At 44.1% G+C, this 12,120-nt stretch overlaps 1 protein-coding gene across 1 annotated transcript in view; it reads right to left on the minus strand.

Moving 5' to 3' along the window:
- Positions 1-12,120, minus strand: part of LOC306917679 (protein-tyrosine kinase 2-beta-like) — a gene marked incomplete at its 5' end in the record, with an annotated part of 28,322 nt that overhangs the window by 7,211 nt on the left and 8,991 nt on the right. Inside the window, 15 exons of the mRNA XM_079495974.1 lie at positions 107-154; positions 383-482; positions 1,169-1,373; positions 2,051-2,140; positions 3,293-3,393; positions 6,083-6,192; positions 7,337-7,437; positions 8,223-8,304; positions 8,604-8,695; positions 8,912-8,959; positions 10,093-10,155; positions 10,428-10,548; positions 10,699-10,800; positions 10,919-10,993; positions 11,546-11,686. Coding sequence (XP_079352100.1) covers positions 107-154; positions 383-482; positions 1,169-1,373; positions 2,051-2,140; positions 3,293-3,393; positions 6,083-6,192; positions 7,337-7,437; positions 8,223-8,304; positions 8,604-8,695; positions 8,912-8,959; positions 10,093-10,155; positions 10,428-10,548; positions 10,699-10,800; positions 10,919-10,993; positions 11,546-11,686 — 1,479 coding nt within the window. The remainder of the gene's footprint in view (positions 1-106; positions 155-382; positions 483-1,168; positions 1,374-2,050; positions 2,141-3,292; positions 3,394-6,082; positions 6,193-7,336; positions 7,438-8,222; positions 8,305-8,603; positions 8,696-8,911; positions 8,960-10,092; positions 10,156-10,427; positions 10,549-10,698; positions 10,801-10,918; positions 10,994-11,545; positions 11,687-12,120) is intronic.

Below are 12,120 nucleotides of genomic sequence, written 5' to 3' on the forward strand. Positions count from 1 at the left end.
CACACAAACAAATCGTTTGCATGTGTACGTGTGACATTTGTCCGTGTGTGTGTGTGTGTGTGTGTGCGTGTGTGTGTGTGTGTGTGTGTGTGTGTGTAAAGGGCACCTGGATTTGCATGCCTGGACGAAAGGTGTTGCCTTGTATTCTCGATGGCTATAGGAGAGTGAGAGAAAAGACAATTACTGTATGGTTGTGCAGTTCAACATTCATAGGTTTGAGTATGTGAGGCAGACTGGAGTGTGTGTGCGTGGGTGCGTGGGTGCGTGCGTACATGTGTGTGTGTGTGTGTGTGTGTGTGTGTGTGTGTGTGTGTGTGTGTGTGTGTGTGTGTGTGTGTGTGTGTGTGTGTGTGTGTGTGTGTGTGCGCGTGCATGCGTGTACCTTCGGTGGAGGCTCAGCCGGTGCACTGTTCATTCTCTGGAGAAGACCTTTGTTTTGCCTCCTCTCCGTGTCCTGCTCTGCCTCGATTTTATGGAGGTCACTATAGACATGACAGAGACACTAGACCGGTGATTATTTTTCCTTTGAAGGACCCCCAGTTTGTTATGCATTAGGCGTGTGTGTGTGTATGTGTGTGTGTGTGTGTGTGTGTGTACGTGTGTGTGTGTGTGTGTCTGTCAGTGTTGTTTTTGGCAGCAAATTTGGATTTTAGTTTTTGTCATAGTCTTTTGAATAGTTTTCATTTAGTTTCAGTCACATTTTAGTCACCTGGAATGTCTTAGTGTTAGTCTAGTTTTAGGCGACTAAATGTCATGCGATTTTAGTCGACTAAATCTGCAGTTGATTTAGTCGACTAAAATGTATTTTGGTGGGCCTCGATGCCGTCGTTAATGGCTGATTTTACACTTTCTGAAAATAGCCGATCTACAAGCTCACAAGGTGTCGCCCAAGTGTAAAAGAACTTATACTGGATCTCTTGTCCACTAGTCCCTTCCTAACATTTTAGTCTAGTTTTTATTTCGAAATTGTCAGTATATTTTAGTCTTAGTTTTAGTCACCGTAGCTTAGTTTTTATTTAGTTTCCATTTAGTTTTCGTCAGTGAAAAAAAGGTAGTCGACGAGCATTTTTCGTCATAGTTTTAGTCGACGGAAACAACACTGGTGTGCGTGCGTGCGTGCGTGCGTGCGTGCGTGCGTGCGTGCGTGTGTGCGTGCGTGCGTGCGTACCTTAGCAAGCAGACCAGCTGGCTGAAGGTGGGTCGGGTTTGTGGGTCGTAGGACCAGCACTGTGTCAGGAGTGGGTACAGGGTAGGGGGGCAGTGCTGGGGTTTGGGCAGGCGGACGCCGGTCTCCAGATGGTTGATCACCTCTCCGTTCTCCAGCCAGAAGAAGGGCTGCTTGCCCAGCGACAGCACCTCCCAGACACACACGCCTGCAAAAGAAGAACACCGACATACGTGACAGCTAGTCAGGGAATATTATCAGTATAATGTCAAATCTGGGAATACATTTCTTCTTACAAAGAATGTTCTTCACCAATGTGTTTGTCTACTAACATATCCCACATTGGTTTATATTCAACCACCCTGGGGGAAGTTTTGACAGTTGCTGAACGTTGGGGTACCATCAACAGCCAATTTATTTTTTTAAATAGCATGTGACGTGTCAAACTAGGGGGTTTGATGGATTCATCATTCTGAATCCATTCCAAGCATTAGTTTTGCACGAAACACACTCCTTGGGCTAAAAACGGCCATAGCTGTCATCACAAATGTGCCCTAATCTGCCCAAATGTGCTGACCTCATCACATTTGTGATGACGGCTATGGCCATTTTGAGCCCAAGGAGTGTTTTTTATGCAAAACGAATGCAGCAGCTGTCAAAAATCCCCCAGTGTGGTTGAATATTAACCAATGTGGGATATGTTAGTAGACACCCTTACAAACACATTGGTGAAGAAGATTCTTGGTAAGAAATGTATTCCCAGATTTTATTAATATCCCCTGACTAAGCCGTGGTTGAAGAACATCCCTTTATATATCCCTTTCACACACGCACGCGCGCACGCGCGCACACGCACACACGCACAGTCGCACACACACGTCTTACCAAACATCCAGACATCACTAGCAGTGGTGAAACGTCTGAAGTTGATGGATTCGGGAGCCATCCATTTTATAGGTAAACGACTGATGGAGGCTGAGGGAGAGACCACAGGAACCATTAAACATCTTTGAGCACAATTAACAACACCTGCTCTACAGTATGTGTGTCCTTACAGAGCCTTCAAAACAGACACTACAGATGCTAAATAAATAAATCTTAATAGGCTATAATAGGCACACACAATAACTCTTCCTCCTTCCGGGCCACGTACTTCCTTCACAGGTGTTACTGATGATACTATTAGGCTTTGTTCCATTTAGTGTGCAATGGTTCTCAAACTTTTTTAATTTCAAGGACCGCCATAATTCGCCATGTTCAAGTGTGTGTGTGTGTGTGTGTGTGTGTGTGTGTGTGTGTGTGTGAGTGAGTGAGTGAGTGAGTGAGTGAGTGAGTGAGTGAGTGAGTGAGTGAGTGAGTGAGTGAGTGTGCGCGCGTGTGTGTGCGTGCACGTGCGTGCTATTTCTGCGTGTGAATGTATTGACCGATTCCATAACGGGTCTCATGGTTGCAGCCTACGTATTTCCTGTAGGCGGAGGCGACACATCTGCGGTTTCCCCGCACCTCCTTCTACTACAGTGAATGGAAAAGTGACTGATGTTAGTCTGCCTCAAACGTTACTCTTTCACCTGCTTTTTACTAACACTAACATTACAAAGATGCCCAGAACATTGAGATGAACCTGTGTAGTTTATGGCTGCTCCAACAGTAGTGGCAACATTAAAAAAAACTCATACTAAGGTATAAAGTACAGCAGCCTTATGTTCCTAAAACAGAAAGATTGGGTATTGGGTAAGACTGACGTTATGTATCTTTCAGGACCTTTCACTGCTTTGTCTCAACCATTACTCAATGGCTCTGGTCTCAGCCACCGCGATATTTATAGATATTTTGACATTCCGTTTTTTTAAATTTGTTAATGTTGCCACTACTGTTGGAGCAGCCATAAACTACACAGGTTCATCTCGATGTTCTGGGCATCTTTGTAATGTTAGTGTTAGTAAAAAGCAGGTAAAAGAGTAACGTTTGAGGCAGACTAACATCAGTCACTTTTCCATTCACTGTAGTAGAAGGAGGTGCGGGGAAACCGCAGATGTGTCGCCTCCGCCTACAGGAAATACGTAGGCTGCGACCATGAGACCCGTTACGGAATCGGTCAATATGTGCATGTGGGTGGGTATGCTACACCTTTGTAATAATCCTCCTCCTCAATGTACCGAGACAGACCAAAGTCGCCCAGCTTCACACAGTCAGGAGCAGCAACCAAGATGTTCCTCACTGCAATGTCCCTAAAGGACGGGGAGGGAGAGAGCAAGACAATGGTGAAAAGGTCCCTGTGTTGCAAATGGATCCAATATCATTTTCTCACAAGCTCTCGTTCGATATTTACAAAACATACAGACAGACTTTAAAGCCTCACTATGTGACTTTTGTTTAACCCATTTTGTGGCGGGAACCCCTTTTGGTGTTTTAAACATTATGTTATAATTTAGCTATTGAAAAATAGCAGATCTACAAGCTCGTAGCGCGCCACCGAGTGGCGCGCTACGAGCTTGTAGGTCTGCTATTTTTGAAAAATTGTGAAAATGTGGCACAAATCTTTGAATATATATTCTTTCTGAATTCTGAGCGAACGTTTTTAACTCAAAACATTGCTTCTGTGGAGTCCCTGGGACAACATATTTTCAGGTGGGGGTCGGCGGACAATTTTATAAAATGTCTGGGTTCCTTGACATGAAACTGTTTGAGAACCACTGACATAGAAACATACAACAGAAAACTGTCAGCATTTAGAAGACATTTGTAGAATCGTCCTCAGGTCTAAATGGGTTAATAATGAATAAAATGTAATTGTGTCCAATCTGTATAGAGTATGTTAATACAATTATAACATAAACAATTGTTATAAGTGTAGATTCAATTCATCCCCTGAGCAAGCAGGCAGGCTAGCTCAACTGTAAAGATGTCAGCACTTTCAAATCACCGGGGTAGAAGAGGGAAGTTACATAGTGCTGCTTTAACCACTTTCATTTTCAGGGTTAGGGTTAGGGTTAATAGACATAAATAGACAAAATAGCTCATTTAGGGCATTCATTTACAAAACAACATACAAAGTTGAAGTATGGATACAAGATTTTATCTTTTACTTTCAAATGTTTTATATTTTCCTTACTTACTGTCTCGCTGATATGTTCATTCGCAACTACTGTGTATTTTCACTTCAATTCAAACTTTATTAGCGGACTCGGGTCCATAGAGAAACATACAAGGGATAAACACAAAATAAACACAGAGGCAAGCATACAAAAAAATCAAATAAATACACAACTTAACCCACTGACAGAACACACGCATGCATGCATTTTAGCCAGTGTACCATTAGTCTTCATGTATAGCGTGAACAGCTCACTGAGGGGCTTGAGAGTACGAGTGCCACAATGATGCTGTTTTCACATACGTCCAGCCTTTGCATAAACTTGAACATTACATTTCTAGGAGTGCTTTAAAAGTCCTCGCTACGGCAGTGACAAACATGTGACTATAGCACTGCCCCCTCTGGGTTGTTTAAGGAGTATTCTCATTGCATAATTATATGCACCTTGCAGCCTTTGTATCCTAATTATTTTTATAACATGGCCACAGGTGCACACTGCACAATATAAAGTGCCGTGCAATAGGCCTTAAACAACAACACTTTCACTTTAGTAGACGGAACTTACGAGCAATAGTGTTTGCTTGAGCATACGACTTTCACCATTGTAAATGTCATCATCATCACCACCATCAGTCATTTATGTATGTATGGAAGTGGAAGTGGTTTTGTGTGTGGTGGTGAACAATCCGAAAGTTCACAGAGAAGATTGTGTGCACATCTCAATGCCTATATTTAGGCCTGGTGCTGGATGTCAGGCATCAAGGCAAACACATCAAGGAAGAGAAAGAACATCCTCACACTAGTTTCTAGAGCTCCGAGACTTACTTCATGTGAGATGGAGGATGACTGATTTAAGAAGTCACACCTGGCCCGAGTCAAACTATGGGTGCGTTCGGAAATGCGCCCATAGTTTGACACTGAGCAACCCTATACCCTGAAGCTGGGGTTGTCCAGTGTGACAGCTGTGGTCAACGCACTCTGTGATGTCACCGCCCACTACACTCAACAAACTGACCACATTCCCGGTGCGCATTTCCGAACGCACCCTAGAACTGGACTCGGAGCTGGGTGTGGCTGCGCACCTGTTGTGCATCATGGACTTGATCAAGGGCACAACAGGATAAATCAGTCATCTCCACAGACACTCAAAGAGAGAGCCTCTGTCCGGACAGTGGAGAGCTATCGCCTCTCCTGTGTATTAATATTATTGTGAATTATTCCCTGGACTGAGAGGAATAAACCTACTTAACCCATTTTGACCTGAGATCAGATTCTAAAAATGTCTTCTACATCCTGACAGTTTTCTGAAAAAGCTATGTTTCTATGTCAGTCGTTCTTCGATTTTTCAAAAATAGCAGACCTACAAACTCATAGTGCGCCACTCGGTGGCGCGCTATGAGCTTGTAGATCTGCTATTTTTCAATAGCTAAAGCATAACATAATGCAAACCCAAAAGGGGTTCCCGCTGCGCTGTGTTGTGTCCTTCCTTGTCCTGGGTGGTGACTAGTCAGTCACATTTTATTTAGAGGCAACAAATTGCAACGTTTCGACCTACACGGTCTTCATCAGGCAAATATTTGCCTGACGAGACGTCCCCCTATGAGAATAGGTACCATGATACCTTTCAGAAAAAAGACATAGCAGCAGTGTGACTCAAGTTTGTGCGTGCATGTTCTTGTATGCACCTTTGCAACAATCTTTTCCTTCTCAATGTTACAAGACAGACCAAAGTCATCCAGCTCGCTCGCTCGCTCGTGTGTTATGTGTGTGTGTGTGTGTGTGTGTGTGCGTTTGTGTGTGTGTGTGTGTGTGTGTGCACATACCTGTGCACCATATTGAGTCCCTCCAGGTAAGCCATTGCCTTGCAGATCTGGAGACAGTAGAGGACTAAAGTGCCGGTGGACAGTACGTACTTCTGAAGATAGGCACCCAGCTGTCATGAGACAACAACACAACACTATGTTTTAACAGCTTGTCACAAAACAGTCAAATGGACCTGACTCTGCACTGCGTCGTATCGTTTTTCTCTCTACATAAAATTGCCAATCTACAAGCTCACAACACATCGCAATGCCACGTGTTGTGAGGTTGTAGATCTGCTTTAACCCTTTCAAAACGGGAACCCCTTTTGGTGTTTTGAGTATTATGTTATACTTTAGCTGTTGAAAAATAGCAGATCTGCACGCTCGTAGCGCGGCACCGAGTGCCGCGCTACGAGCTTGTAGATCTGATATTTTTGAAAAATCCTGAAAATGTGGCACAAAACGTTAAAACGTTTTTAACTCAAATCTTTGCTTCTGGGAGGTCACCGGAACAACATATTTTCAGATGGGGCCAATTACATATAATTTCTGGGGTCCTTGACATGAAATATTGAGCACCACTGATATAGAAAGGATTTAGAAGACTTTTTGTTTTTTCCTTGTTTTATTTTTTAGATTGAATCTTCCCCCAGAAGAGGGATGCTAGGGTCCAAGTGGTCCGACTGTCATTAGACCGACAACCTATCTCAAACCCTAACCTAACCGCAAGCACGGTGTAGCAGCGCATGTCCGGTGGCGCGCTATGAGCTTGTAGATCTGCTATTTTTCAATAGCTAAATTATAACATGTTTAAAACACCAAAAGAGGTTCCCGCTCAAAATGGGCTAATCTGCGTGTGCATCCCGGTTAATGTACATACCTGGATCTGACCAATACAACTGAGACTTGACTTACAATAATGTCACACTACTTTTTTGTCCATTTATTTATGAGCTCACTTAACACAGTCACATACCCATAAACCCGGTGTATATTTGTACTACCGGTATATGGACAGTTTGGACATGGACACACACACACACACACACACTAACACAGGTCCAATGCTGAGAATAATATTGCATAATCGCGTGCACACACACACACACGCACGCACGCACGCACGCACGCACGCACGCACGCACGCACGCACGCACGCACGCACGCACGCACGCACACACACACACGCACACGCACACGCACACGCACACGCGCACACACACACACACACACACACACACGCACGCACACGCACACAATCGCACTCATACAAACCTCTCCGTGTTCGTACAGCTCCATAACAATCCAGACGGGATCGGCTTCGATGACGCCGACGAGACGCACAATGTGGGGATGCTGCAAAGTCTTCATCAGGACTGGAAGAGACGGAACAGCTTGAAGTGAGTGAGCGATTTTTTATTTAAAAATAGCAGACCTACAAGCTCATAGCGCGCCACTCGGTGGCGCACTATGAGCTTGTAGATCTGCTATTTTTCAATAGCTAAATTATAACAATGCTTAAAACACCAAAAGGGGTTCCCGCCCAAAATGGTTTAAGGTTATTGTAGCAGTCAATTTATATTGGGGGTCGGGAGGGGGCGGGGCGGGGGTCCCGAGACATTGCCAAAGCATTTCCGGGGGTCCCCGGCCAAAAACGTTGAGAACCCCTGCCCTATATAACACTTCATCTAGAGATGTTGATGTCAGACGCACGGTAATATCTGCGGTGTTCATTTAAAAGAAGCCTGTCTGTCCTGGACGGGGTACTCGAACGTAAAAACAAATCCATCCATGCTGTACATTGTATCATAATGCAGGGGTTCTCAACCCGTGGGTCACGACCCCTCGAGGGGTCGCAAAATTATATTACAAAAAAAAAAAAAACGTTTTTTTCAACTCAATGGCTGGAAAATGGAAATTATGAGTTTACATAGTACGTGGCGTGGTGCATGCATAAACTTTCCTTAAAGGGGCATTCCACCACTTGTAAAAAATGTACATTAATGTACCTTAGAGCTGTTGTGTGGAAATAATAAAAAGTCCCCCCATTCTGTGTTTCCTAGAACTGCAATTATGAAAAACATCACTAACATGGTGAAACACATCTTGATGACATCATCAAGATGTGTTTCACCACATGCTGAACGAATCGCTGACTCACCTGCTTCGCTCAAGAATTTCTCTTTGACGTCGGCGGAACAGTCCTTGCAGGTTTTCACAGCCACACAAATCCTTTCCCCTGTCTACACACACACACACACACACACACACACACACACACACACACACGCACACGCACACCACACACACACACACACACACACACGCACACGCACACGTACACACACACGCACACACACACACACACACACACATGCACGCATGCACGCAAACACATAGGGACAGTATATAAGCTAATGACCTACTCTTTCACATGCAGAGAAACCCGGGTACACGTATTCTACTGAATGGATGTACAAATAATAGTGGATTTGAATTGACCCTGCATGTGTATGAGATGGTTTGATATCTTCAGACTCACCGGGCTTTTGTAAACCCCGTCGTGCACTTCTCCGAAACATCCCTCACCCAGGATACGGCCCAGCACGATGTCATCTCTAGACAGGCTGTGCTCTGAGCATGCACACACACACACACACACACACACACACACACACACACACACACACACACACACACACAGAGAGACAGAGAGACAGAGAGATAGCACAGACATTTAAAAAAAGATGTGTTCACAAACTTCACATAAACAAAAACAAAACGCACCCACAGACAATACTTTTGATAATTAAGAGAGTTTGGGATGACATTTCCCAGTCAAACACTCACCATCAGACTTATTCATAAGCTCGGGGATGTCACAATAAATATCCGAACCTGGAGTTCATGACAAAAAAGAAAGAAAAGATAAAACATACAGTTCACATCTCAAATGCTCCCAAATTAATACAATGGATGTTCTCATTGAATTTTGCTTCTCTGTTAATTACACCAACATTAATTACACCAACATTAATTACACCAACATTAATATATCAATGAGAAAACCCAATTCATACAGTAGTGCACGTTGTCAAGGTGCGCGGCCACACGATTTCATATTGCAGCAATTTCACATGCTTGCGCATTATAGATGTGTACATGCCCCACTGTACTTCTATGAGTAGCACTGCACACCTATGTGGAAAGTTATAGATCTACAAGTAGATCTACTTGTAGATCTGCTATGTTCAGCAAGTGTAAAATCAGCCATTACGACGGCATCAAGGCCCGCCAAAATACATTTTAGTCGACTAAATCAACTGTCGATTTAGTCGACTAAAATCTTATGATATTAAAAACTAAAACTAGACTAACACTAAAACATTCCAGGTGACTAAAATGTTACTGAGACTAAATTAAAACTATTCAAAATTTGCTGCCAAAAACAACACTGGTTCTGGAAAATTCCATACTGTTGAGGTACACAATTAGGGCTGTGAATCTTTGGGTGTCCCACGATTCGATTCGATTCCGATTCTTGGGGTCACGATTCGATTCAAAATCGATTTTTTCATTTCAACTCGATTCTCAATCCAAAAATTCAAAAGCTTTTTTTTTCCAGATTCAAAACTATTCTCTATTCAAAATGATTCTCGATTCAATACATATGATTTCATCACAATCTACTCCAGCCAACTGAAGTGACTAATACTACAGTAACTTGAAAATGACTGAAGACATGATGTTTACTGTGATTAGGGTGAGCTTACATTTCATATCACCAACACCATGTAGTGAAAACTCCTGTAACTGTAACCAGGAAATAAAATCGATTTTTGGAAATTATGAATCGTTTTTGAATCGTTCATAACGGGAATCGCGATTCTAATTCGAATCGACACCCCTATACACAATGTCTTCCCCTGGCCTGAAAAGTCGACAGAGCACATGTATGCAGCAGCCCATTATAGGCTGAGAACCTCTGCTGTGGAACTGTAGATCAGTTGGGGAGATATTACTGCACTTACCCCTGGAACTAGGATGTCTCCTGACATCACTGGGGATATCCGGCAGCCTGAAAACCTCTCTCTCTGTAAAATTCACAAAACATTGTCGACAAACTGTGTCACAAATGTGGCACAAATCTTTGAATATATATTCTTTCAGAGTGAATGTTTTTAACTCAAATCTTTGCTTCTGGGGGGGGGGTCCCTGGAACAACATATTTTCAGATGGGGGTCGGTGGCCAAATACATATGTCTTTGGGGGGTCCTTGACATGAAATAGTTTGAGAACCACTGACAGAACATTTTCAGAAAACTGTCAGGATTTAGAAGGTATTTGTAGAATCGAGCTCAGGTACCTTTGCTGGGCCTGATGATGAGTGAGGTGTCGTCCGAGCCCGTTTCCAGGCGACAGTAGCCATCGATCAGGTCGGCCATGTTCTCCGCCACGTACAGGGAGGTGGTGGTCACTGACAGAGGCTGCGTGTGTGTGTGTGGAGGGGACAGGGTCAATAAATCTGTTACTGTACATACATACATACGTGTGTGTGTGTGTGTGTGTGTGTGTGTGTGTGTGTGTGTGTGTGTGTGTGCGTGCGTGCGTGTGCGCGTGTGTGCGCCTGCGTTCACCTGGCTGACTCCTTCAATTTCCACACTAAGCAGTGCTCGGCCGTCATTCTGAGCGGAGCAGTGGATTCTCCGAACCTGAGAAAAGCTAGCCAGACAGGTGGGCTGAGGAGGAGAGTGACACAGAGAACTGTGACTTTGTGTTGGTCAGGATGGAATGCGTGTGTGTGCGTGTGTGTGTATGTGTACGCGCACAAATGCGTGCACAAAATAATGAGCTCACCGTTGAGTTCTTGTCAGCCTGTTGGCTGATGCCCTCAGGACCGATGACCAAGTCTATTGCAAGACTCCAACTTTGCTGTAAACACACACATACACACGCACGCACGCACACGCACACACACGCGCGCACACACACACGAGAAATGCAGGAGATGTGGCAACACTGTGGCAGTGGTTTGTTGTGTAGACCTCACATTACTGCACCACAGTTATTTGACAACTGATTATTCTTATTACAAAACAAAGCCTACATTAACTACTTCAACTCACACATTTCGGCCATTTGAGCTAGTTTCAAAATATTTTTGTACATTTGAAAACTTGAAATGAAACATTCTGCATAATGAGTACTTTTAAGTCAATTTAGATGCCAATACTTTTCTACTTTTATTCATGTACATTATGAATTCCGAACTTTTAGTATATTGCAGTATTGATATTTTTACTTAACCCATTTTGGGCGGGAACCCCTTTTGGTGTTTGTAGCATTATGTTATACTTTAGCTATTGAAAAATAGCAGATCTACAAGCTCATAGCGCGGCACTCGGTGCCGCCGTACATTCACACATTCACAACAATAGAAAATGCCACGCACGCACACAAGCACGCATGCACGCACACACTCACCACCAGCTGGCAGGTAAAGATCTCCTGGGTGTAGCAGTGACACTGTCCCAGGGTTGTGAAGAACCTATTCATGCACTGGTCCTCCTTCATGGAGGAGTAACCCTGGAACGTCTGCTGGATCAGCTTACGAAGCTGCTTGGACTAACGCACGCACGCCACGCACGCACGCACGCACGCCACACACGCACACATCACACACACACACACACACACACACACACACACACACACACGCAGACACACACAACACTCATTGAAAAGTCTGACATAAAAGTGTATCTATGACATTCATAATAAATTGCATTTTTATAGCGCTTTTCCAAGTGCTCAAAGCGCTTTACAATGGTTCATTCATTCATACATACATTGGGAGGTGAAGCGGCGAACAGTCGACGCCAGCGTCCTCACTTCCCACATTCACACACACCAATGGTGGCGAGCTCACACCGACCAACTCATTGGAGGCAACGTGGGGTTCAGTGTCTTGCCCAAGGACACTTCTACATGTGGACAGGAGGAGCCGGGATTCGAACCGCCGACCCTGGGGTCATTGGACGACCTGCTCTACCTCCTGA

The sequence above is a fragment of the Electrona antarctica genome, assembly GCF_951216825.1.
Source record: "Electrona antarctica genome assembly, chromosome: 24".
NCBI classification, from domain to species: domain Eukaryota; kingdom Metazoa; phylum Chordata; class Actinopteri; order Myctophiformes; family Myctophidae; genus Electrona; species Electrona antarctica.